The sequence below is a fragment of the Doryrhamphus excisus genome, chromosome 23, assembly GCF_030265055.1.
Source record: "Doryrhamphus excisus isolate RoL2022-K1 chromosome 23, RoL_Dexc_1.0, whole genome shotgun sequence".
NCBI classification, from domain to species: domain Eukaryota; kingdom Metazoa; phylum Chordata; class Actinopteri; order Syngnathiformes; family Syngnathidae; genus Doryrhamphus; species Doryrhamphus excisus.
Window position 1 is genome coordinate 994,473 of NC_080488.1, and position 22,763 is coordinate 1,017,235.

General features: G+C 44.7%; 1 protein-coding gene across 1 annotated transcript; it reads right to left on the reverse strand.

Annotated features, from left to right (window-relative positions):
* Positions 1–601: 601 nt before the first annotated feature.
* Positions 602–22,763, reverse strand: LOC131110524 (neuronal acetylcholine receptor subunit alpha-3-like). The gene is made up of 7 exons (XM_058063727.1): positions 22,520–22,763; positions 9,800–9,939; positions 9,671–9,715; positions 9,488–9,597; positions 8,703–8,910; positions 7,646–8,629; positions 602–5,809 (listed from the first exon to the last, which is right to left on the reverse strand). The coding sequence occupies exons 1-7, from the start codon at positions 22,584–22,586 to the stop codon at positions 5,684–5,686; spliced, it is 1,680 nt and encodes a 559-aa protein (XP_057919710.1). The 5' UTR covers positions 22,587–22,763; the 3' UTR covers positions 602–5,683.

A 22,763-nucleotide genomic window follows, 5' to 3' on the forward strand; every position in this document is an offset into this window, starting at 1 on the left:
TGTGTGTGTGCGTCCAGAGGCAGTCGGCAGAATGAAGCCTGGCACATCAAACATGTCCGTCATGAGATGTGAGTCAGCTGTGCTTCCCGTGCCTCATCTGCACGTGTGCATCATGCATGAATATGCGCTAGCTCCAGCTACGGTAACGTGTGTAGGTAAGAACATCATCTGGAGACCACGCACCGCAATGATGACGGTCAAGAAGTTGGTTTTGTGGGAGTCGTTTGAGTTGGAAGAGGTGACCCTAATGCAGGGGTGGGCAAACTACGGCCCGGGGGCCACATCCGGCCCGCCAAGTGCTTGAATACGGCCCACCTGTTCTTTCCAAAGTATTTCATTTAAACTCAACATACAACCTGACATCAAGACTTGAGCCTTAATAATATAATTAATATAATATTATTAAATATTGACATTATTAATTATTGACATTATTAATAATTAATAATAATAGTAAATAAAATAATAATTATTATTAATAATAGTAATTATTATTAATAATAATACTAAATAAAAAATATTGAATAATAATAATTATTATTATTGTTATTATAATACATTTAATTTATAACACACTTTAAATCAAATAAATCATCTCAAAGTGAACATATAGCAGATTGCATGACACTTTTACATGTAAAACGTGTGTAAAATATACGTGTAAAAATTGACCGTTACGTGTAAAATATTATATAGTCTGGCCCCCCCGTCAATGTTGTTAAATCAATGCGGCCCACAAGTCAAAAAGTTTGCCCACCCCTGCCCTAATGCCTAACGAGGTCCTAACGAAGCCCCAGCACAGCCACAACGTGTGTTACTATATGATTGACTGCAATGGTGTCACATGACATGGTTCAATTTGGCAGGAAGACTTATTACCCACCTGGACCAGGGTGTCCAAGCACTGACGCCGAAGCTAAGGGAATGACACGGTAAGCTGGTCTGCAGAGCGACGTACGGCGATACGTATCAGTGACGCCGCGTATAATGGTGTCAGTGTCCATGACACGATCACAGGCGCACGATGAGTCAAAGGGAAGTGTTGCGTAACCATCCAACGCCTCTGGACCCATGAAGATAATGAGGCGCCTTCTGTCACGTCGCATATGCAACACGTCACGTGCGCTCGGAGCTGCAGTGACAGCATCAGGAGGACTTCTGGCTGACAATATGACATTGTGTCTTTAACCACACGTGGACTTCCTGTTTAAGCGTAGCAGACGGGAATGCATCGGCTTTAATTGTCCTGTTTTACACGACTTTTTAACATTTAAAGACGTGCTTTTTAGAGTCTGTTGGTCCATATCTTGACTTAACGCTGGCATTTACATCGTTTAAAAGGGCTTGAATGCTAATGAGGTGTACTAGTACAGTATTTGTCTGCAGTACTGTTCAACGATATACACTTTTTACATATACACTGTAACGCCGCAGTCGTCCTACATCCAACCTAACATAACCTGCACCGCTATCGCCTATAGGAGGGGGACCCAACCTTTTTTGCACCACGGGCCGATGTGATTTGAACCTTTTTTTCACGGACCGGCAGAAAAATACCGCAAATATAAAATAAAACGACGAGACTGAAAGCAAATGTTAAGTCCAGGGAAAATATAACCCACCCGCTGAATCAGTGGGAGGCCCAAACTAGTTTGGTTGAGACGAGATGGTCCCATCTAGGTGTCATGGGAGACAGTGAGTCGTTAATAAATTAGTTAAAATTTCTGTGCGGCCCGGTAGCAAATGCGGCATGAACCGGTACCGGTCCCCAGCCCGGTTGTTGGGGACCAGACCCCTGGCCTATAGCATTTCCCACTGCAGCCAACTTTGGTGCTGGTTTAGATCCGGTTCAGACCTGGAGTCAAACCAGTGTTGACCGTGTGAGGCGTGTCATTGGGTCACAAAGGTTACGTTTCCCGTCGGGAAATAACAAACTTAAAATCAGCAGGATTACGCAATTTAAATGTGTATTTTGTCAAACGTCCATAACCATAAAAAGGAGTGAATATGTATTAAAGATGACTTAGATGTTATTTATCATTTTTATGTGAAATGGAAACACACTCCTTCCTAATAAATACGTATTTCATATGAAGAAATGTATGGAAAAAGTGACATTTGAATAATCCTACACGTCATTCACTGCATTGTTTGACGGACATTGTTGTTGTCGGCGGTACAAAATGTTCTGACATTTGGGAAATATGACGGCGATAGTCCGGCATTTGCAGACTAAATTCTAGTCTGCTTTGGCTTTCATGTGCAAAGTAAAACCTGAACAATAAACCCTAAGAGCCCACGTGGAGGGATCACAAAGGAACGCCGCCATGAGCTAGTCATCCCTGTGCTAACTTTTTTGACCTTGTCCTTGAAAACCAGAAGGTCAAAAGGACTTTGAGGTCCCGTTCAGACCCGGGACACTGCAGGGATTACAGTATGTGTCACAGCTGCCCTGGGAACACCTCGGTGTCCTCCGGGTGGAACTGGAAGAGTGTCCAGAGATTGCTGAGACTTCCAGATAAGCGGAAGAAAATGGATGTCATGGAAACCTGGAAATTTGAGCGCCTGGGACATGATGGCTTTTTCTCACGTTTGGCGCTCATATTATTCTTTATATTAATCTTTGAAGAGCACGAGAGCCACTATGGATGTTTCAGTTGGATTGACGCGAGGGACCGTATCATGTCCTGCTAATAAGGGCATGCAGACGTTGGCACGGATGATACGGCAGAATCAGTCGTTTTTAGTTTAAAACCTAAAAGTTGCCAGAAGCATCGGTGTCGTTACACCACGATACTCCTTCATTTGGAGGACAATGTTCTTGAATTTAACTATAAATATTCATCCGGTCTTTCTGCACAAGTGCATGTGCTTTTATACGTGTGTGCGTGAAATGAATTATTTAGAGAAGTCTCCTCCACTTATCCACGGTCCAGCGGCCTCTGGCACGTAGCGTTCCGCCCACAGCGGCGCAAGAGACCCGAATTCGGCTGCGTCACCCCCAGTCTCACCCAGCAGCACCCGCACCGACGTCTCCATCATGGTCGCCTCGTCGTTTGCATCGAGCGGCCCTCAGCAAGAAGAAAGGAGACATGGTAACTGGTCTTTCATCACAGGCTTAAAAACATCCCAATAAAAAGTATGGTGGCATCACGGCGCGTCGCTATCTAGGAGGCGGAGAAGCGTGTAAAATATTCATCCGTACGGCTGCTTTAATAAAACATCATCCCTCAATTTAGCACCCGGAGCTTTGCCATGCTCAGCTTTGCTCCGACTGCCACTGAGCAAAAGAAGTCCGGTTATTCCAGCTTTGAAAATATCACACATTTCCCCACTTACAAATTCCCATTAACGCGGTCGGAGCAGCTTTCGGAAGGAGCCCCCCTCCCCCAAGATATACATTACTGGGAAGACACCACTTGGGATGATGTTTTTACATTTATTCTTTATTCCTAGTCGATGATGAACCGGTGCTGATCCAGATTCGTTTGTTTGACCTTGAGGTCTGCAAATTGTGGCCCAAATGGCGTCCAAATATAAACGAGTGTCTTGATACTGTGGCGGCTTGACTGATGGGATCCCGCTTCATCTGGTCTGTATTTAGAACTCGACTACATCCTCGCCGCCTAATCCACAAACACACCACAAACGTCCTGCAGCCGCGCGTCAACACAAACACACAGAGGGGGAATCTAACACTTTCCCACTTGGCTAGGTGACATGTGCGGTCTTCCTTCTGCCCTCCCAGATCTCTCACACACACACACACACACACACACACACACGTGCCGCACGCAATGTGGGGATTAAGTGTGACTGGTGGAGTTGCAGAGAGCCACAGGGGGGGGGGCCCATTTACAGCCAGGCTGCAATCGGACTTGAGGGGAAATTTGTGTCTAATGTAAGCAGCCAGCAGAACCTCCTCGGTGCTGACAGGCGCATTCGGGCTGAGCTGTGACCTCTGATAGATGGAGGGAGGGAGGAAGAAGAAATAGAGAAAAGTGCTGTGCTGTGCTTTGTCCGCCATCGGGGGACAGTTGACTTTGGAAAAAAAATACCAGCGACTTGTGCAGCTGTGTTGCCTTCAAAGGGCCCCGATTTTGCAATACCGACTTTTTAATAATGTAACATGTGTCATTCAACTCATGAGACGAGACGAAACACGAGATGGAGTCCACAAAAACAAACATTAAGAAGAGCTTTGACAAATAAGAAAAGGCAGGCTTCGCTACACGTCATCATGTCATGACTATCTCTCAGTGTATTTAAACAACATAATCCTTTACTTGACAGCAAGGCATGGATTTGGACTCCCGACATTACTGCGCCCTCTCTTCCGATACACAACTCCCGACACACCGACACACATCATTGTTGGCTTTCAAGTTTAATTCCGTCGCGTATTGCAAAGTGCTTTGTATACATGGAGGGATTCCATTGTGATTAGAATTCTACTCAATGTGATTTCTTTCTCGAGAAAAGAAAAAGCCATGCAGTCGTCCCTCCATATCACGGTTCAATTATCGCTCCCTCGCTTTATCAAGTTTTAGCAGCAATTAACGAACGAACGAATGATGGCCGTTTGGTGGTAGACGATAACGACACAACACATTAGCTTACATGACATTACCTTAACATTGCATGCGATCATGAAGTCAACCAGGGCATGATTGGAAAAATGTTCTCCTCCCATCCAGTGTGGAAGTGGTAAATTTTTAAGTAAATTAAATTCAAGGCTTGTTTGCTATGTGACTTCATGGGTCTTATTTCATCTCTACAGGGCTGTAATGGTAAAAACCATATTTACAAAATCTATGATCTATGAAAATATTCCATTTCTTACTCGCAGTCAGGTGTGGAACCAATTAACCACGATAAAGGAGGGACGACTGTGTTATACCACCCGTATAGACCAAAGATTTGTACAAGGATACATTTGTGGAAAAACAATCATGTGAAAACACTTTTATGTGATTTAGGTATCAACATCAGAATCAGAACTCTTTGCTAACTAGTAAGACATAATGAGGTCCATAACGAGGTTAGCGATTGACAAGAGGACACAGCTGAGGTTCTAAGGGGGATCTACGTCGGATGAGTTGGGAATGTGTTTTGTGACTTCGGAGCTCAAACATTTGATTTGTTTCTTTACGTGGCTTGTTGAACAATAAAATGACAATCGTCACTGTGCTTGATTTCATCCCTGAATGTTAAAAACCTGACCTTTGACCTTAGTTATCTTTGGTCATATGGAGTCAGTGCGCTGACAGAAGACGCAGGTTAAGTACTACAGTAATACTTACTGATGACATCTCGGGTTACTATATGTTCAGTTTGTGCTCCTCCAGGTTTTCAAGAAGATCTGTAAGAAACATCAGCATGAAGATAACACAGTGGGATTACCGCCGTGATCGTTAATCTAGCGTATGATAACGACGGCCCAGAGAAACCAAGAGGACAGACACCACGAGTGAACGTTCCTAAACATTTACGTGGGAAGTCAAGTGCAGAAACACACGGCTGACAGCGAGGAGAGCCGAGTGAGGAACAAGCAGAAGGAGGACAAACGGCGTCGGTCCAGTCGGTGACGTGAAAGGCTGCGGGGGCGATGATTTCCCCCCACAGCAGTTCGACGGGGACACGAGGAGAGAAGAAGAAAAAAGAGAAGGACAAAGCGTGTCTTTCATTTAAAGAAGCTGATGAGCGGCTGAAGGAAGAGTCCCAGCGTTCCCAGCACACAAACCGTCACAAAGACCCACAGGAAGATCCTGTCTATGACCATGGCCACGTACTTCCAATCGTCTTCCACCTGCAAGGCACGGAGAGACGAGAAAGATGAGCTGGAGGCTGGAAGCTTGGGTGAAGATAAATGTCAAGCTGTACCGGCAGCTAAGCATGGTAGCGTACTTAATAGAGCCAACACTGCAGCTCTGTGGCTATATAAGGTCAAGGTGTGTGTGTGTGTTGGGGGGGGGGGGGTAATCTTTGATCGGTCAGGTGTGTGCAATGGGATCACAGCTGCAGCCGTCATCCTGCTATTGTTGTGGCCGCCCGGCTATTGTGCATGCATGGCAGCCTTGCTAAGACAAGATGGCAACAAACAAACAAACGTATCTGGAGCATCCAGACTGTGAAGGGAAGCCCGCTGTGCAAGAAGCTTTAGTGTCCTTTTATAGCCCCGTCCACACACCCACCACACTGGGGCTTTTACTGGTGTGCTGGAGAATACTGGTTCTCTGAGACTGAGGGGGTACATTAGAATTAGGATAAATGTGTTTGTATGTGTAAGTGTCCTATAAGATGGTGCTTTCAGGGGTTCTTAACCCTCCTCTTGTGTTTTACATTTTAATGCATAAAAAGAATCACATAACAAATATTTATTGCATCAAGAAAACTCTATTTCAACAAAATAAAACCAAAAAAATAATTTTTACTACATTTTAAAATGGTCTGGTTGAAATTATGACCACTGTATTGTTAGGGTCGGTTATAATATTATAACTATAAAGCAATATTTTGAGCCAAAACTGAAATCATAAGTGTACAATTAGCAACCAGCTCCTCTTCTCATCATGTAAGCTTCATTTTGTTGATGAAAACAATAACTTTTTCTACCTCTTCTTGATATTAATATATATGAATCAAAATTGACCCGAACACCATAGATGTTTTTTTAGTGATTAATACTAAAATGAGAAAATAAATACAACTAATTGATTTAATAGATATGTTATATATCCCTCAGTAATAGCCAGGTAACAAAACAAACCTTCAATTTATGAATATGATTCTTTAGAGGTTCATTTGACCATTTTTGGAAATTGAAATCAAGGGGTATAGTGACAAAAAAAGGCCTACATGCCCACACTAAAAGTATTAAAACCAATATTTTCATGGATGAGGAAGCCTAAGAAGGTAACCAAGAGATGAGAACCAAATTTGATGGTAACTTATTATTTTTAGTGTATTTTATAGCTGATTTAATACATGGGTCAAAACCGACCCGTTAACATAAGACATGATACCAGAAAGCTAACACAAGAGGAAGATTAAAAGTCAATTATTGTGAGTATGTGCAGTATTATCATTCTGAATTCCGACATCAAATACACGCAATGAAAATAAAACACAAGCAAATATTCCGTAAATATACATAGTACAGTAATACCTCTTTTATCATGTTAATTGGTTCCAGACTCCACAGTGGCGTTCCGTGAAATAGGATTCCTGATTTATAAATATAATATGTTTATAGTTTGAGCTAGAAAACCTGCTTACGACCTTCCAAAACATGATTAGAGCCCTCTAGACATAAAGTAGCACCCCTATAGTCACCTTTACACTCTTATTACCCAATACAGTAGACATAATAAGATCCAATAAGACATAAATATGATAGTTTGTTGCTATAAATACGTTCTCCAGGGGAACAGAGCGAGTGGTGGACAGGAAGTAGCGCTGTAGAGTCGATCACCAATTAACCGAGATAAACAAGGGATGTTTATTTTAATCATTAACTTCCTTTTATGCTTCACTCAGTAGGACAATGTTACTGTCAAAGTGACTCCACGGTTAATAAGCCTTTGCTCTCCCGGTTTCTATGGCAACGGGTTAAAATAGGGGGGTCCAATCTATGTGGTCTTACCTCTTTGGCTTTGTTGCGCGTCCTCATGTTCTCGGCGATGTACTTGACACTCTCGATGGCCTGCTTGATCTCAGGTGAAACCACAGAGAACGCCACAACGGCGTTCACCGGAGATGGTGCGTTCAGGGCCCTCGGGAGTTTGGGCAGCTCCGACTCGGGGGGCCTTTGCTGGGCGCCCTGAGATGAAGGGGGCGCCATCGTGGGAGGGACAGGCGTCGGAACCTCCTTGCCTCTGTAGGGGCACCTCCGGCCCAAATCCCGCTTCATGTCACGGTTCACGTCGCCGTACTCGATGCAGTTCATGGAGCCGCCCGCTGAGGAGGCCCCTCCTCCGGCGCCACCATCCAGCGGCGGGCACGCCACGCCTCCTGTGATCCCGCCTACACTCACGCTTCCTGATCCGCTTCCCACGCTGTTCTTCCTCTTTTTGTTCCCTCCGCCGCCTCCGGTCCCGACGGTGATGCTGGCGGGGGACGGACCACCCTGGTCGAGGGGCCGCCTCATCAGCATCACTTTGGGCAGCACCCCCAGGAACACGGAGCGGACCCACTCGGGCATGGTGTGAGTCATGGGAGTGCGGTAGTGCACGTTCAGCACAAAGACGGTGATGACGATGCTGAGCGTGACGAAGATCATGGTGAAGAGGAGGTACTCGCCGATGAGCGGGATGACCAGGGACGTGGAGGGGATGGTCTCGGTGATGACCAGCAGGAACACGGTGAGGGACAGCAGGACGGAGATGCACAGGGTGACCTTCTCGCCGCAGTCGGAGGGCAGGTAGAAGACCAGCACGGTGAGGAAGGAGATGAGGAGGCAGGGGATGATGAGGTTGATGGTGTAGAAGAGCGGCAGGCGGCGGATGTAGAAGGAGTAGGTGATGTCCGGGTAGATCTCCTCGCAGCAGTTGTACTTGATGTCGTGCTTGTAACCGGGCGCGTCGATGATCTCCCACTCTCCGCTTTCCCAGAAGTCTTTCAGGTTCACCTTGGAGATGTTTGTTTCCAAATTAAGTGAGAAAAGCGATATGGATCTAAAACTAAACCTTTGACTTCCCTACCTTTGAGCCGATGAGCACCAGGTCGATCTTGGCCTTGTCGTAGGTCCACGAGCCAAACTTCATGGAGCAGTTCTGGTAGTCAAAAGGGAAGTAGGTGATGTCCATGGGGCAGGAGGATTTAAAAATAGCCGGAGGAACCCAAGTTATGGTGCCATCAAATTTCAGCAGAGCCTTGGTCTTGTCCTCCACCAGAAAATCCCCCACAGCACTACGAGAGAGCATTTCCCAGCGCACCCAAATGTCAGTTCCATGTGAAACCGGAAAGGTCAGCACACCGCGAGCTAAACAAGACAACCAGGACTTCTTCATCATTATCATACAAAAGGAAAAGCAAGTTATTTGGAAGACGGAATACGGAATAAATAGGAACTATTACTTGGACTAGCGAGGGGACTTAGCATGTGAAATGCTAAATGCTAAATTTGACTGAAGATACCAAATTAGATTAGCATGATGATTTCAGTTGAGGGAATACGGTACATCAGTCATTCTCATTTTCAGGGGCTTGTCAGTCTTGCCCCCCCCCATACGTTGTGTCAAGACCTGATGATCGCATATTTGGAATTGCACCCCAGAGGAGTCGAATCAGAGCAACTGAACTAGCTTGAATATTCGCCTCTCATTCAGGTGCTGCCATTGAACTCATCACATCACCACCAGGTACCAAAACCTTTATGGATAAACATGTACTGGGGGGCGGGATATCGTGCTAGCAACACGTTAGATGGATTGATTGATGTTGTATTGCAATGTTGTAAGTCCAACTTGACGACTCTTACACTTACTTGTTGTACAAAACGATGTCAGGCCTCCAAATCTTATTGGATGGAACTCGGATGAACTCGATTCCGTCGTACTCCACAGGAGCCCATCGCAGTTTGTAGTCGTTCCACACCTGAAGAACAGAAAGAAAACTGCTACCATGGACAGAATAAAAGAATTGCTGGTGACACGTGAATGGGACTTACATGTCTTAGCCACAGATTTGTTTCCATAATTTGATTGACTTCATCCTGCAGGAACAGACCAAAAATTAATTTTTTTATGCCGACACGGAAAAGAAAGCCTTTTGTTTAAAAGCAGTTATGTTCTCTTACCACTTTGACCAGTTGAGATATGGACACCTCAAATTCCACCGTGACCGGATCAGACACATTCTCCACTGGTCGGATGAACTGGTTGTACCTTCGGAATAACCTGCGGAATAATCGGTCCTCAGCTTTGGATGCAAAACAGCCTAAGGAAAGAAATCCAAAAAGGAAGAAGGGTTAGTTAGCACTTTGGGAATGTCAACAAGATCAACGCTGTGTGGTCAAGGGATCGGCCGGGATCAGAATCAGCAACCTCCTAGTCTGAGTGCTTGGTTCTCACCCGAAAAAGGGCTGCCATCTTCAGGACCTCAGATCCTGCACCAAGTGGAGGAGTTTAAGTTTTTTGGGTCACAAGTGAAGGAAGGACGGAACGGGAGATGGAGACCACTGATGTGAAGATGGAGCTGAGCTAAAAGGCAAAGCTCTCCGTTCTCTGGTCAATCTACGGTTCTAGCTTCATCCTCTGGTCATGAACTTTGGGTAGGGACCATAAGGACAAGATGGAGGGTACAATATTCCCTGTATGGTGGCCTGGCTCTCCCACATGGATGGATGGATGGATGGATGAAGGTCGATGAGTTTGCACAATGATATGAAACACTTTGTAAATAAAGATCTTAATAATAAAAAGGACGCTTCTTAGTGCAAATGTCATTATGAAAGGCTGACTTGTCAATCAAACATGCAGTGTTGACATGTTTGCATGATACAGTTCCAAATGATTAAGTGAAGTAGAAAGGACCATGGTGTCCTTAGAACATAATTCCAGTGATGGGTAGCAAATACCCCTGAAGCCCACCCTGCAGTATCTGCTCATAATTCCATAAGTACAACAAAATATGTCCTGTTGGTAAGCAGAAAAAGCCTCTTCGGTCAGAGTGCCGTCACTGAAATGTGAATATGCGTCTGAAGTATATGCGCTCTACAAGACCGGACGGAAGGTCACATTGTGGAAAAGAGCCAGGAGTAACACTGCTGCGTGGGATGGCACGGAGACCCCCCCCCCATCACGCCTGTCCGAGCAGAAAATGTAGCCTCACTTGGGACGGTGAGCAGTCACACCACCAGCACGCTGCAGCAGAGTCCTAACAAAGCTCTCAAGCCACAGCATGTACACACACGGCCCACGGTAGCTACAAAGTACGCTACATCCTCATCCCTTTCCACATCATAGACCAGACTTGAGGTTCCATTGATGAATCGATGTTAAACAAAAGTACAGGAAGACAATTATCAGAGCATATGACCTAATGGTGGGCGCTTCCCCTAAAGCTTTTAAGCTGAGAAAGGATGGAGACAGCATTCACCTCCATCCCAAGCCATCAACTTCCTGTGCTGCATTAACCTTTACTGGCTGTAGTGTAGGATAAGCGGCATAGAAAATGCATGGATGGATAGATGGATATAGTGTACTGTACTTGGTAGGTGAACGTGCTTCAAATAAACTGGACCGCAACCCCAATGCAGTACTCTTCTTTTTCTTTGACAATAAATCCATAAAGCATATCATCCATCATTGATTCTTTTACTGCATTTCAATATGTGCTTCTGTCGCCAGGATGCAGTAGTAATATTCATAAACAATAAATGCACATGAAGCTGGCTGTAGCTTTTAATACCACCTGGACCTGATAGAGCAGGGGTCTCAAACTCAATTTACTTGGGGGCCACTGGAGCTAGGGTCTGGGTGAGACTGGGCCGCATCAGGTTTTCCAAAAAAAAAACGCATTTATTAAAAACAGAAAAATGAATAAATTTTGCTTTGGTTCCGATTTTCTACAATAAAAGCTCTGATAAAACATTCCACTGTTCTCAAATATCTTTTTATAATAAAAAGATAATAAAAAACTTTTTATTTTTCTACCAAAATAAGGTGAAAAATAAATAAACTAATCAAGAATAAAGAAAATCAATCAATCAGTAATAACTAAATAAATAAATATAATAATAATAATAACAAAACGGCAAATAATAAAAACTTAAGAAACCACATATAGTTGGTGGGTAGACAAATTATTTTTTCAGATTAAAATGAACAAAGCACATTTATACTCTTTTTATTTACTACATATTGCGCAACTGCAGGGTCTCGAGACACATGCTAAGTCGCTAACTAGAGAGCTAGCGACCTAAACGGTAGCCTTCGAGTTATTTCCTTTAAACTTAAATAGCCAAAAACTTACCACTTCCACACGGATAGGGAGGATAACTATTAACAGTTATTTAACCTTTAACATGAACATTAATCAAACGTAATAATTTTTTCTGAGTACATGATACCATACAGCATCCATATCAAACTTGCGCGGACCGCACTAACATTAAACTTTCATATCAAGAGCCGCGTGTTTGAGACCCCTGTGATAGAGGCTCCATATGTACTATATAGGGTCCTAAGTCATAATGAGTCCTGGCTTTTACTGCCACCGGAGACGACGTGCATGGTGACGGTATGTCCACATCCTGCATTAAAGGCCGCTGCCGCTTCGCTGCTGTTGTCGCATATTGTGTGACCTGCCGAGGGAAATAACGGAATTGATTTATTTGAAAGGTTACCTTACTGACAGAGGGGCCACCTCGATCTAAAGCGGAGCAAAAGAGATTAAAGTCTGAGAGGGAAGCAAAGCAGAGAAAACACATGTTTAACTTTCTCTCCGCTCGATACGCGCTAACCCTCGTTCCCTGAGCCTGCCAGTCATACTTAATACTTCATATTTCACACATTTTATGAGTAGCGCTCTGGTAGGATGATTCCTGTTGTTCAGGAAATGAATGAATCACATGATAAATAACAGGCAAGTCAATAAATGGATTGTCTGTTGCGTTACTGCTTTCTTTTCCTCTCGCCTCCAAACAGGCAGAAAGAAGAAGAAGAAGACCACCCACTCTGCTTCTTTTCAGCCCTTGGGTGCCTTTTTTTCCGTGAAACAAAGGCTTGAACGGAGTGAGCCCTCCCGTCAGTCATACAGCCTCTTTGTTAGTACTATCTGTGAGGCCAGGCTAGCACATTGAATGTACAGGTACGTCTCAGCAACAGATATGCCTTTTTTTAAATCCACTTTTAGAATAGTTCCATCATCACATGTGAGCCAAATCATTGAAATAATAATATAGAAATAATAATTTCTATATTTCTTCCAATTGTTTGCACTCATTAATATCCACTAATATTTTCTCCTGTTCCAAAACAAAGTCTGACCAATAGGCAGCTTTGTAATAGTTCTGCACAGTCGCTCCATATTAAAGTGGCTTTTCCACAACTTTCCTCAGGTCACTGCGGAGGTAATCTGAGTCTTCCGGTGTAATGAAACAGTCTCCCTCTCGAGACGCTGAGCAATTTCAGCTGCTGGTACCTGCTTTCCAAAGTGTGTCCACACTCGCCGCGATCCCGTAACCTCGTGTAAGCCTCTAAATTGGGCGAGGGGGAAGCGGGGTAATTAAAATCAGCCAATTAATTGGACCTTGTGTTCACTGTGGAACAATAAGTTAAGCTATTTTTTTTATACTTGGAATTCCCTCTCTTCTTCAAAGTACTTAAGCAGTAGATAAAAAAAAGTTGATTGTCAACTTTGACCTCTCCGAACTGTGCTTCCTGAAACGTAGGTGTGTTCCATTCCCGGGTTTGTTTGGTTTGTTGATGACTTTAAAGGGGGCCTATGAGCGTTTTCCTGGTTTGTTGATGACTTTAAAGGGGGCCTAGTTTCACATAATGACATTTGCACATTTTTTCTAAGGCTCTCTATATGGGCATGCCCAGGTACAAGCTGAGTGTGACCAATCACAGCGGAGTGCCCCGTGGGTGGAATAAATTAAAACAGATTGTTCTGAAAAAATCCAAGAAAATCCAGCTGGAATAGGTACAGATTATGGAAGATCTAGAAAGCCTTCTGTGTGTAGCCGAGTCCACAACTCAAGACAAAGGACCCAAAATGAGCATATTAGGTCCCCAACAACAAAGAGGAGTGCAACACTTGCTGCAACCACCAGAGGCGCTGTTGTTTCAGTCCGCCTACAGAAGCTCAGCTAATTATTATTAGCTTATTTTCTTCCATATAAAACTAATACAAATTATGTTGAATGAAATAATTGATACATTTTTATCTATTTAGTATACAGTAACATTTAGTAACATTTTATCAAATACTTAGATCATATTTCTTTGTAATAAATATCATATACAGTAAACCTCGGATATATCGGACTCGGATATATCGGAAATTCGCTCACAACGGACATATAAAAAAGAAGCGATTTTTCTGTAATGCATTTCCAATAAAAATGAATTGCATATATCGGATTTTTTATAACGGATTTCGCCTATTTCGGACAAAATCTCCAGTCCCGTTCCAATGCATTTCCATGAAATTTCCCTCGCATATATATCGGATGGCCGCATCGTGGCGCTCCGATTCGCCGAATCGTGACAGGCCGCTCTACGACGTCATTTGCAGCGTTTGCAGCGTTCCAGGTACATTGGAAACATAGTCAAGGAAGTGCCTTTTTATAACGGATAAAATCCCATTTACGCATATACCGGATATAAATCCGATATATGCGTAAAACGGACATTTTCCAGTATACGCATATAACGGATTTCGCTTATATCGGACAAAACCAGTGGGAACAATTGAATCCGATATATCCGAAGTTTACTGTAATACTAAAAATGTGAGGATGTGGTCATACTAGAGAATAAGTCATGGCAGTTGTTCCAAATGTGCGGCAAGTGTGCTAAAGGCGTCCCACTCTTTCCTCCTCAAACATTAGTCAAGCCGAGACGGATCCGCCATTGACGAGTTGGCTTCATGGAAAAAGTAACAGATGTGAGCTCTCGGCTTTGCGGAGTGGGTGATAACCGTGTGACGGGTCTTTGTTCTCCTAGCGGAGGAAAAGCAGAGGAGCAGTCTCACGGTGCTGGCCCTCATCTCGCCACAATGATTGAGAATTAGTCAGCCAAAGAGCCGGCGTGCGCCTCCGTATCTGGTGGCTCCAGGAACCCGTCCAGCCATGGCCTGTGGGAGCCTCTTTGATCAGGCATGTGCTTAACAGGATGAGGCTGGGAGCGAGCGCTGGACACTCTGAGGGAACTAATTACCCTCTGATAATACACGGCTGAAAGTGCCTGTGTGGAATAGAGAAGTGAGGGAGAGCTTTTCAGGGGTTTGATGTCCTGCCTGTGACGTGCGGACCAGCATACGGTACGAGAAATGATTAGTCGTCATCTCAACACATGCTTTGCTGCACGAGGTCTCCTCCTTCTTGTGCAAAACATATGAAGAGCTTGCAACCAAAAGGCGCTAAATCCAATTTTCACTAAGTTTTTCATGAGTTTAATAGACCTCTGTCATGTGTATCCAAATCACATATTTTGGTCTTGAAATCATTTTAAAAAATATGAAAAAAAGTGATATGAAATGTATGCTTTCAACCAAAAGGCGCTATTTCCATTTCAGATTTCAACCAAAAGGAGCTAAATCCTTTTCTTTATTCTTTATTCTGATTGGCCCAAGTTTCCCATCTATTGATAATCTGACCAATCAGAGAGAAGAATACAATTGGCACTGCACATACAGAAAGCCAGTATCAGTGCGCATCCTGTTTTGTTTGTGTACATGAAGTACACGTATGATAGTTACAGTATGTTATGCAATTCAGGAGAACACAAATTGTGTTTTTACAGTATTCTGTAACATGGAAGTTTTTTTTACGCCATAAAAGGCATGTCTCTACCTTGACACCTCCAACTTTCATGAGAAACATTATTTTACTTGTACTAAAAAACATATAATGTAAAGGGTTTGTAATGAGATGATTTTTGTCACTGTCACCTTCATGGTGCAGTCAAATATGAGCACTGCTTTTAATAACATTTTTATTAATTTAATTAATAATAATTATTTTGTATTGTATGTTGAGAATGGCTTCTGTGTTGTAAATATTTTATTAGCATAGCACATTAAAGCACCTTACATTCTTTTACAACAATGCCATTGAAGAAGTTCAAGGTGACTTCAAATTTATTTCAGCCAAAAGGCGCTAAATCCGAAAAAAAATTAAAAAAATATATAAAATACATGGTGTGTGCAGGATTTTTATAGCATGCATTTTTATGACCTATATTGATAGCTCTTTCATTTGCAATATAGACTTGATGACCAAATAGATTGATATGTGCGTAGTTAAAAATCATTGATTTTCTCGAAATCAGTCAAAATGGATTTAGCGCCTTTTGGTTGCAAGCTCTTCATATCCTCTCACCTTTGCCTGGCCTCTTTGGGAACAACATGTGATTTTTGTTTCACTGATGCATGAAATCCATTGGCTTCTTGCTCGCTAGCTTTCATCTCAGAGGATGTGGGAGTTGATGTCTGATTCACTCCGAATGTTAATTCCTCATAGCGAGAGGACAAGGTGTGTTTGGGACACCTTTTTTTTTGTCCTGCAAGTGCTCTTATTATTGTGTCATTTGTTCCCAGATGTCTCAAGTTCAAACGGAATCTGCGGTGCAAATCCGCTCCACGGTACAAAAGACGAATCATTCTCATGATCGAGCGTGATGAGACACTCACACGCAAATATTTCCACAGCTTGTCAGTTTGAAAAGGTGTCCTACTTTGAAAGTGAAACTGGTCCACAGCCGCAAACGTCCAAAAAGACGTGGCTGAGATCCAGACAACCATAACCATTGGAGTCGCTACGGCAGACAATCACTCACATCGCCAACAGGCCGTCCCTCGCCACATCACTGTTCCAGTTTCACCGCTTCACTCTATCCATCACCTTGTTCTCACAAATATATTCATTCACTCACTCAATCCCAACCGTTTTCCCAAAGCCGTCTCTCTCGGTGGCGGCCATTTCAATCATTTTGACAGATTTTTTTAAATACAAAATGAAATGTGAATGTCTTCAGATCTCTTCAACGCTACAAGACAATGTGCCTTTTCACTTCCTGGTTGCTGTGCAGATGTACTTCCAATGGAAGAGATGCATAGAAAATGCACAACATGCTCTCTCCGATTGCACAGTTGCATCATCACCTCTTTGTGCCCCTTGTGCAAAAAAATGTAAAAGACGTCTAAATACGTCTTGGGAGTGAGCGGTCACGTTGAAACAATCTAAATATGTCTTTGCTAGTGAGTTAACAAATCATAAAAAGATATTTATTTTATTTGCCGATATGAAGCATTAAAATGGCTAAATGAAGTGAAATACCAATATTAGACGTTGAGAAGGTTCATCCAAACTGTGATATGCCGTACAGTAATCCCTCATTTATCACGGGGATAGCCTCCCAAATCAGCCCGCAATAAGTGAAAACTAAATGTTTTTATGTGTTTAATTAATGTTTTAAACGTAGTTTACATGTTTAAAAAAATTCAGCCGACCGTTCCACCACTTCCAGTCATCATAGGGTGCGTTAGGTCAGCTCAGGTAAGACACCAACACATGGTGGCACAAAGAAGCCAGATGGATGCTTTTTATGTTTCATCTCCAGTGAGCATGGAGAGCGATGTTGGGAAAGGTGAGCAGACAGAGAGCCAAGAAGCCTCGCAGGTAAAATGTGAAGGGGAGCGAAGGTGGGAGCACAGTGGAGGGAAAAATATTTGGCTATATTATACGTATATACTACCTTACCAATGTTCCATTCCATGAAACTATACTACTAGGGTATATACGGTATACGACATATATCATCCTGGCTTTCAGTGCAACGTCTGCGTCTTTAAGAGGCGGGGTCTGGGAAGTGACATGTGTGACCTCGGCTAGTGTTAGCAGTGAGAGTGACTGGGGTGAGTTGTGGCTGACAGCAGCTCCTGTGTGAATGTTGACTGCATATGCTCTGCTTGTTGGAGTCAAGTTTGCTTCACGAGTACTACATGTGACCTCTTGAATCCAATGCCCCCCCCCCCACCGCCTCACATTCCGTTTTTGCATCATCTCTCAAACAGCAAAGAAACACGATGAGCAGCACAAGAATATCCCCATGAGAAGAAAGTCGGCGTTGAGGAATGGAGTCATTACTGGCCGTGGTGGGATGAGAAGGTGTTGCGTGGCAGCTGCAGCTAATGACGTGATCGCTGCTAATGTCTTCTTGGCTGAGCAGCCTGCACGGCCCAAGCGGAGCAGGTGATTACACACATTAGCGAATCGGCGCTGGTCAAGTGTGTGTGACCTGACGCTGGGACGGCCTGTGTAATGGGTCTTCATCAGCTGGGCAGAGATACACAACCACGTAGGGAACGCAAACGTTGTCTGTCTAAGTCACCATGCCCATCAGAGAGAGCTGTAACTTCCCAGCAGTCTGAAATGCAACACTGACTGTGTGTGTGTTTGTGTTGGAAGCGGGAAGATGTCTTTAATTCAATCTACAAGCAGTGGAGTCAGGCCTCTGCTTTTTCCCTGCGGTTGTTATTCACCATGTGTGTGTGTGTGTGTGTGTGGAAGCGGCGTGGGTCGGGGGTGGCGGGGGTGGTGGTGAGGCGAGTCTCAGTGGCAATAATCAAACGACAATCGTGCTAAGCGGATCCCAGGGCCGCCGCATGGCCCTGAAGCACATGCGCTCCCTGGATGGCCTGTCAGACTTCAATGGAACTTTATTACTTCTGGGAAAGGGAAACCGGAGGGCTGCTCACTAGCATCAAACTCAGAGGAGCGTTTAGGTCCGGCACAAGAACAAACACGCTCGGCAACGGCGTGATGCAAGGAGACATCTCCTTGGAAGCACATCGCAGCAACAGAGGATGAGTGTAAACAAAGCCGGATCACCACCAGGGGCACCTAACTTATTGCCCCAGCAGTGGATTGCTTTTCTTTTCCTTCCTGGTGACCAGTCCAGGGTGTACGCCCAAAGTCAGTTGGGAAAGATGGAAGGATGGACGGATGGATGGATGGATGGACGGACAGATGAATGGATGGACGGATGGTCGGACCGATGGTCGGACGGATGGTTGGATGACGGTTGGACAGATAAATGGATGGACAGATGGTTGGACGGTTGGACCTATGGACGGACGGTTGGACGGATAAATGGATGGAAAAATGGATGGACGGATGGATGGACGGTTGGACCTATGGACGGATGGTCGGATGACAGTTGGACGGATGGACAGATGGTTGGACGGATGGATGAACAAATGGATGGACGGATAGATGGACGAACGGGTGGATGGATGGACGGTTGGATGGACGGATGGATGGACGGTTGGATGGATGGACAGATGGATGGACGGTTGGACGGATAGATGGATTGTTGGAAGGACGGATGGACGGACGGATGGACGGACGGTTGGACGGATGGATGGACGGATGGTTGGACGGATGGTTGGACGGACGGATGGATGGATGGATGGACGGTTGGACAGACAGCCAGATGGATGGATGGATGAATATTTGTGTGATGAGTTTCTCTCCAGTGGTGGTGCTGCAAGGTGCCCCAACTGTTTTGGACCAACCAGCCCAGACTACGTATGATCTAAATACTGTAATGTGTTTTTCCACATGGTAAAAATTGCATTCTTTTGCATTCTGTTCTTCTTTCATTATCAGCTTTAAAATGAATGAACACCCTAATTACGGCCCCACCAGAAAGATATCAAGGGTCAAGCCCCGAGAACTACCGGTCTGGCCGGACAAGCCTCTAAGCTGCTTCATCAAGCCATGCGGGGGTGAGAAAGGACATTATGCTATTCAGCTGATTTTCATCATTAAATCCTAAACCTTAAGACACCAACACTCATCTCCAAAATATGCTGATGTGCACCGCAGGGGAGCCACGGGCTGACTCTCTTATTTTGAAAGTCATACTGTAAATCCAAATATTACTGAGAAGAAGGGTGGGATTAATCTATGAAAAGGGATCCAATGCCATCCATGTGGCGACAAATCATCCCATCATGGCTGGCAGAAGACAATACCTTGCACAGCGCACAATAAAACCCTCCACTGGGGGTTCCTGTGTGTGTTTTTCCAGGCTGTTATCTCCACACACACACACACACACACACACACACACACACACAGCCTGGTTCAGAATGACCGCAGCCAAAGAGGGATTGAGGAGAGGAAAGGAAGCGAGGTTAGAGTTTCTCCAAGTCGCCAAGCCGAGTGAGAAACGGCTGATGATGCTGATGTCCTGGTCTGAGAGAAGACTGATCCCACTGATTATGGTCCTGGTCCTGGACTTTTGTCCCATTGCGGGTTAAAAGCGAAGTGGATCCACGTGCATGCGTCAGGTTAAAGGCAAAGTGATTCAACGTCTTGCACATGATGACTAAAGTGCCACAATGTGATGCACTTAGCACAGCTCCCAAGGGGGTGTGGAGGTGGGGGGGTGACATCTGCGTCATTTTTATTCCTGCACTCGGGGCTTTGAAAGTTTAAAAATATTTGTCGAAAGACAGCAGAGATACGTAAATTCCTGCCGTCTTATCCCTGGGCTGCATCTCGTGAGCAGCGATCCGTGGGGAGCGCGTGGCGCCGCCCAGGTGTTTCGTGGGAGCGGCAACAGATGCGGCATCCACGTCACACCCTGCCGAGCTTGACTGGCAGGTGAGAAAAACAGTTGTTGAAGCGGCACCCGAGTGAACACGGTGGCTATGAGAGGATGTTGTGATGCAGTATGTCATCCACAAAGAGGCTGACGAGGCGGCGGGGCTCCCTGCGGAGAGGAAATCCTCCAAGGGATCCTTCCTCGGTTTACACTTCAGTGAGTATAAACTAGATGAAATTGGAAATTGAAAAGTGCACATATTAGATAATGTTTGTCTGGGGGGGGGGGGGGGGGGGCACAAGATTCCTAGCTGTCACACAATCAATGAAAATGAACTTGATCACTTTGCCCGTGTATTATAAATTATGCTCCAAAATTGCCAAGTGATAGGCTCCAGCATTCCTGCGATCCTTGTGAGGAAAAGCGGTAGAAAATGAATGAATGAATGAATATTGCCACGTGATAGACTCCAGCATTCCCGCGACCCTAATGAGGATAAGCATGGAAAATGGATGGATATGGATGGATATTATATGTGCATATATGCCGGGTTTCCTCGTCTCCCGCCTCCAAACACACTGCATCGGTTGCAGCACCTTGGTGCCTTTCTTCTATAGAACATAGGCACGAACGGAGTGAGCCCTTTAGTCACTCATACAGTCTTTGTCTCAGAGCGGCCGGTAGAATACGCACAGAGTGTAATAGAAATTCAATTACTAGATGGCAACATATTGTCTTGTAATGTTCAACTACAATCCAGGGTGTACCCCGCCTCTCGCCCGAAGACAGCTGGGATAGGCTCCAGCATCCCCCGCGACCCTCGTGAGGGAAAAAGCGGTAGAAAATGAATGAATGAATGAACATATTGTCTTGTAATGTTCAACTACAGTCCAGGGTGTACCCCGCCTCTCGCCCGAAGACAGCTGGGATAGGCTCCAGCATCCCCCGCGACCCTCGTGAGGAAAAAGCGGTAGAAAATGAATGAATGAATGAACATATTGTCTTGTAATGTTCAACTACAGTCCAGGGTGTACCCCGCCTCTCGCCCGAAGACAGCTGGGATAGGCTCCAGCATCCCCCGCGACCCTCGTGAGGAAAAAGCGGTAGAAAATGAATGAATGAATGAACATATTGTCTTGTAATGTTCAACTACAGTCCAGGGTGTACCCCGCCTCTCGCCCGAAGACAGCTGGGATAGGCTCCAGCATCCCCCACGACCCTCATGAGGATAAGCGGTAGAAAATGAATGAATGAATGTTCAACTATTGCCTTGTGTCATTCATCCATCCATTTTTTATCCTCAGTAGGTTGGCGGGGGAATGCTGGAGCCTATTCCAGCTGGAGCGATACACCCTGGACTGGTGGCCAGCCAGCCAATCACAGGGCACATATAGACAAACAACCATTCCCAGTGATACCTATGGATAATTTGGAAGCTCCAATTAAGCAATTAACATTTTTGGAATGTGGAGCATCCGTAGAAAAGCCTCACTCACACCAGGAGAAGGTACGATTTTGTTTGGGACCTTTTTTCTTTGGACAAACACTTTGAAATATAAATTTTTTCAGCATGAAGCCCAACGCCAAATAACACAGATGTTGCTATGATATGCTGCGATGCAGCCTTATAATAGAGCATCGTTCCATTTCACGGTACGTGACGTTAAAAACATGAATAAAGCCGACCACTGCCATTAAACACCACTAACGGCTTCTTTCCTGTGCCAAACAATGACCTCTGACCCACGTATGCACGTGCACACGCCCCTGCATGCAGATCGCCATAACATCAAGCGTCTCATCTCGCGTTGTGTACATACAGTAAGCATCACGGTAGCTCCAGGGGGCTGAGGCATGGGTGTTTTTCTATGGACTCAATGGAAGGAACATCTAATGAGATCAGCGTGGAGTACAGTGATACACGACAAATGAGAGGTGAGTCCAACCTTTTGGTTGCCACAATGATAAAACATATCATGTGGATTTATTGAAATTAAATGAGTTTGTTGTGGTTTAACAGCTATATTTGCTCCTTCCTGTCATCAAGTGTTGTTATTTATCTCTAAGAATGCATCTACCCTGTGCAGAAAGAGTGAATTTTAGAGGGCAATATGTCAAAAACAATTAAAAAATAACTCTATTCACCGCTCCAATTGCCAAAGGTGATGTCAAGGCGTGAAAAAGCTACTTTTTGCCTCGTCTTTGCACTGTCAGCACCATCCCGGTGCGCTTACCTTGCACAGCGAGGAGGAGCACCAGCACCAGCCGGAGAACGATGCTTGTTTTCCCGGTGAGATTCATGGATGCATCGGATCTCGGAGATGTTCCTCGGGGATGAAAAATCACCACAACGTGATGACGATCAGGCGAGACGTCCTGTCAGATATCTGCAACGGAATTACAGCAACATTTTTGCTTTTACGCACCGTGGAGTGGCTTCGGACTCGGCGGTGCGCTTCGCCGGACAACTTCAGCGCC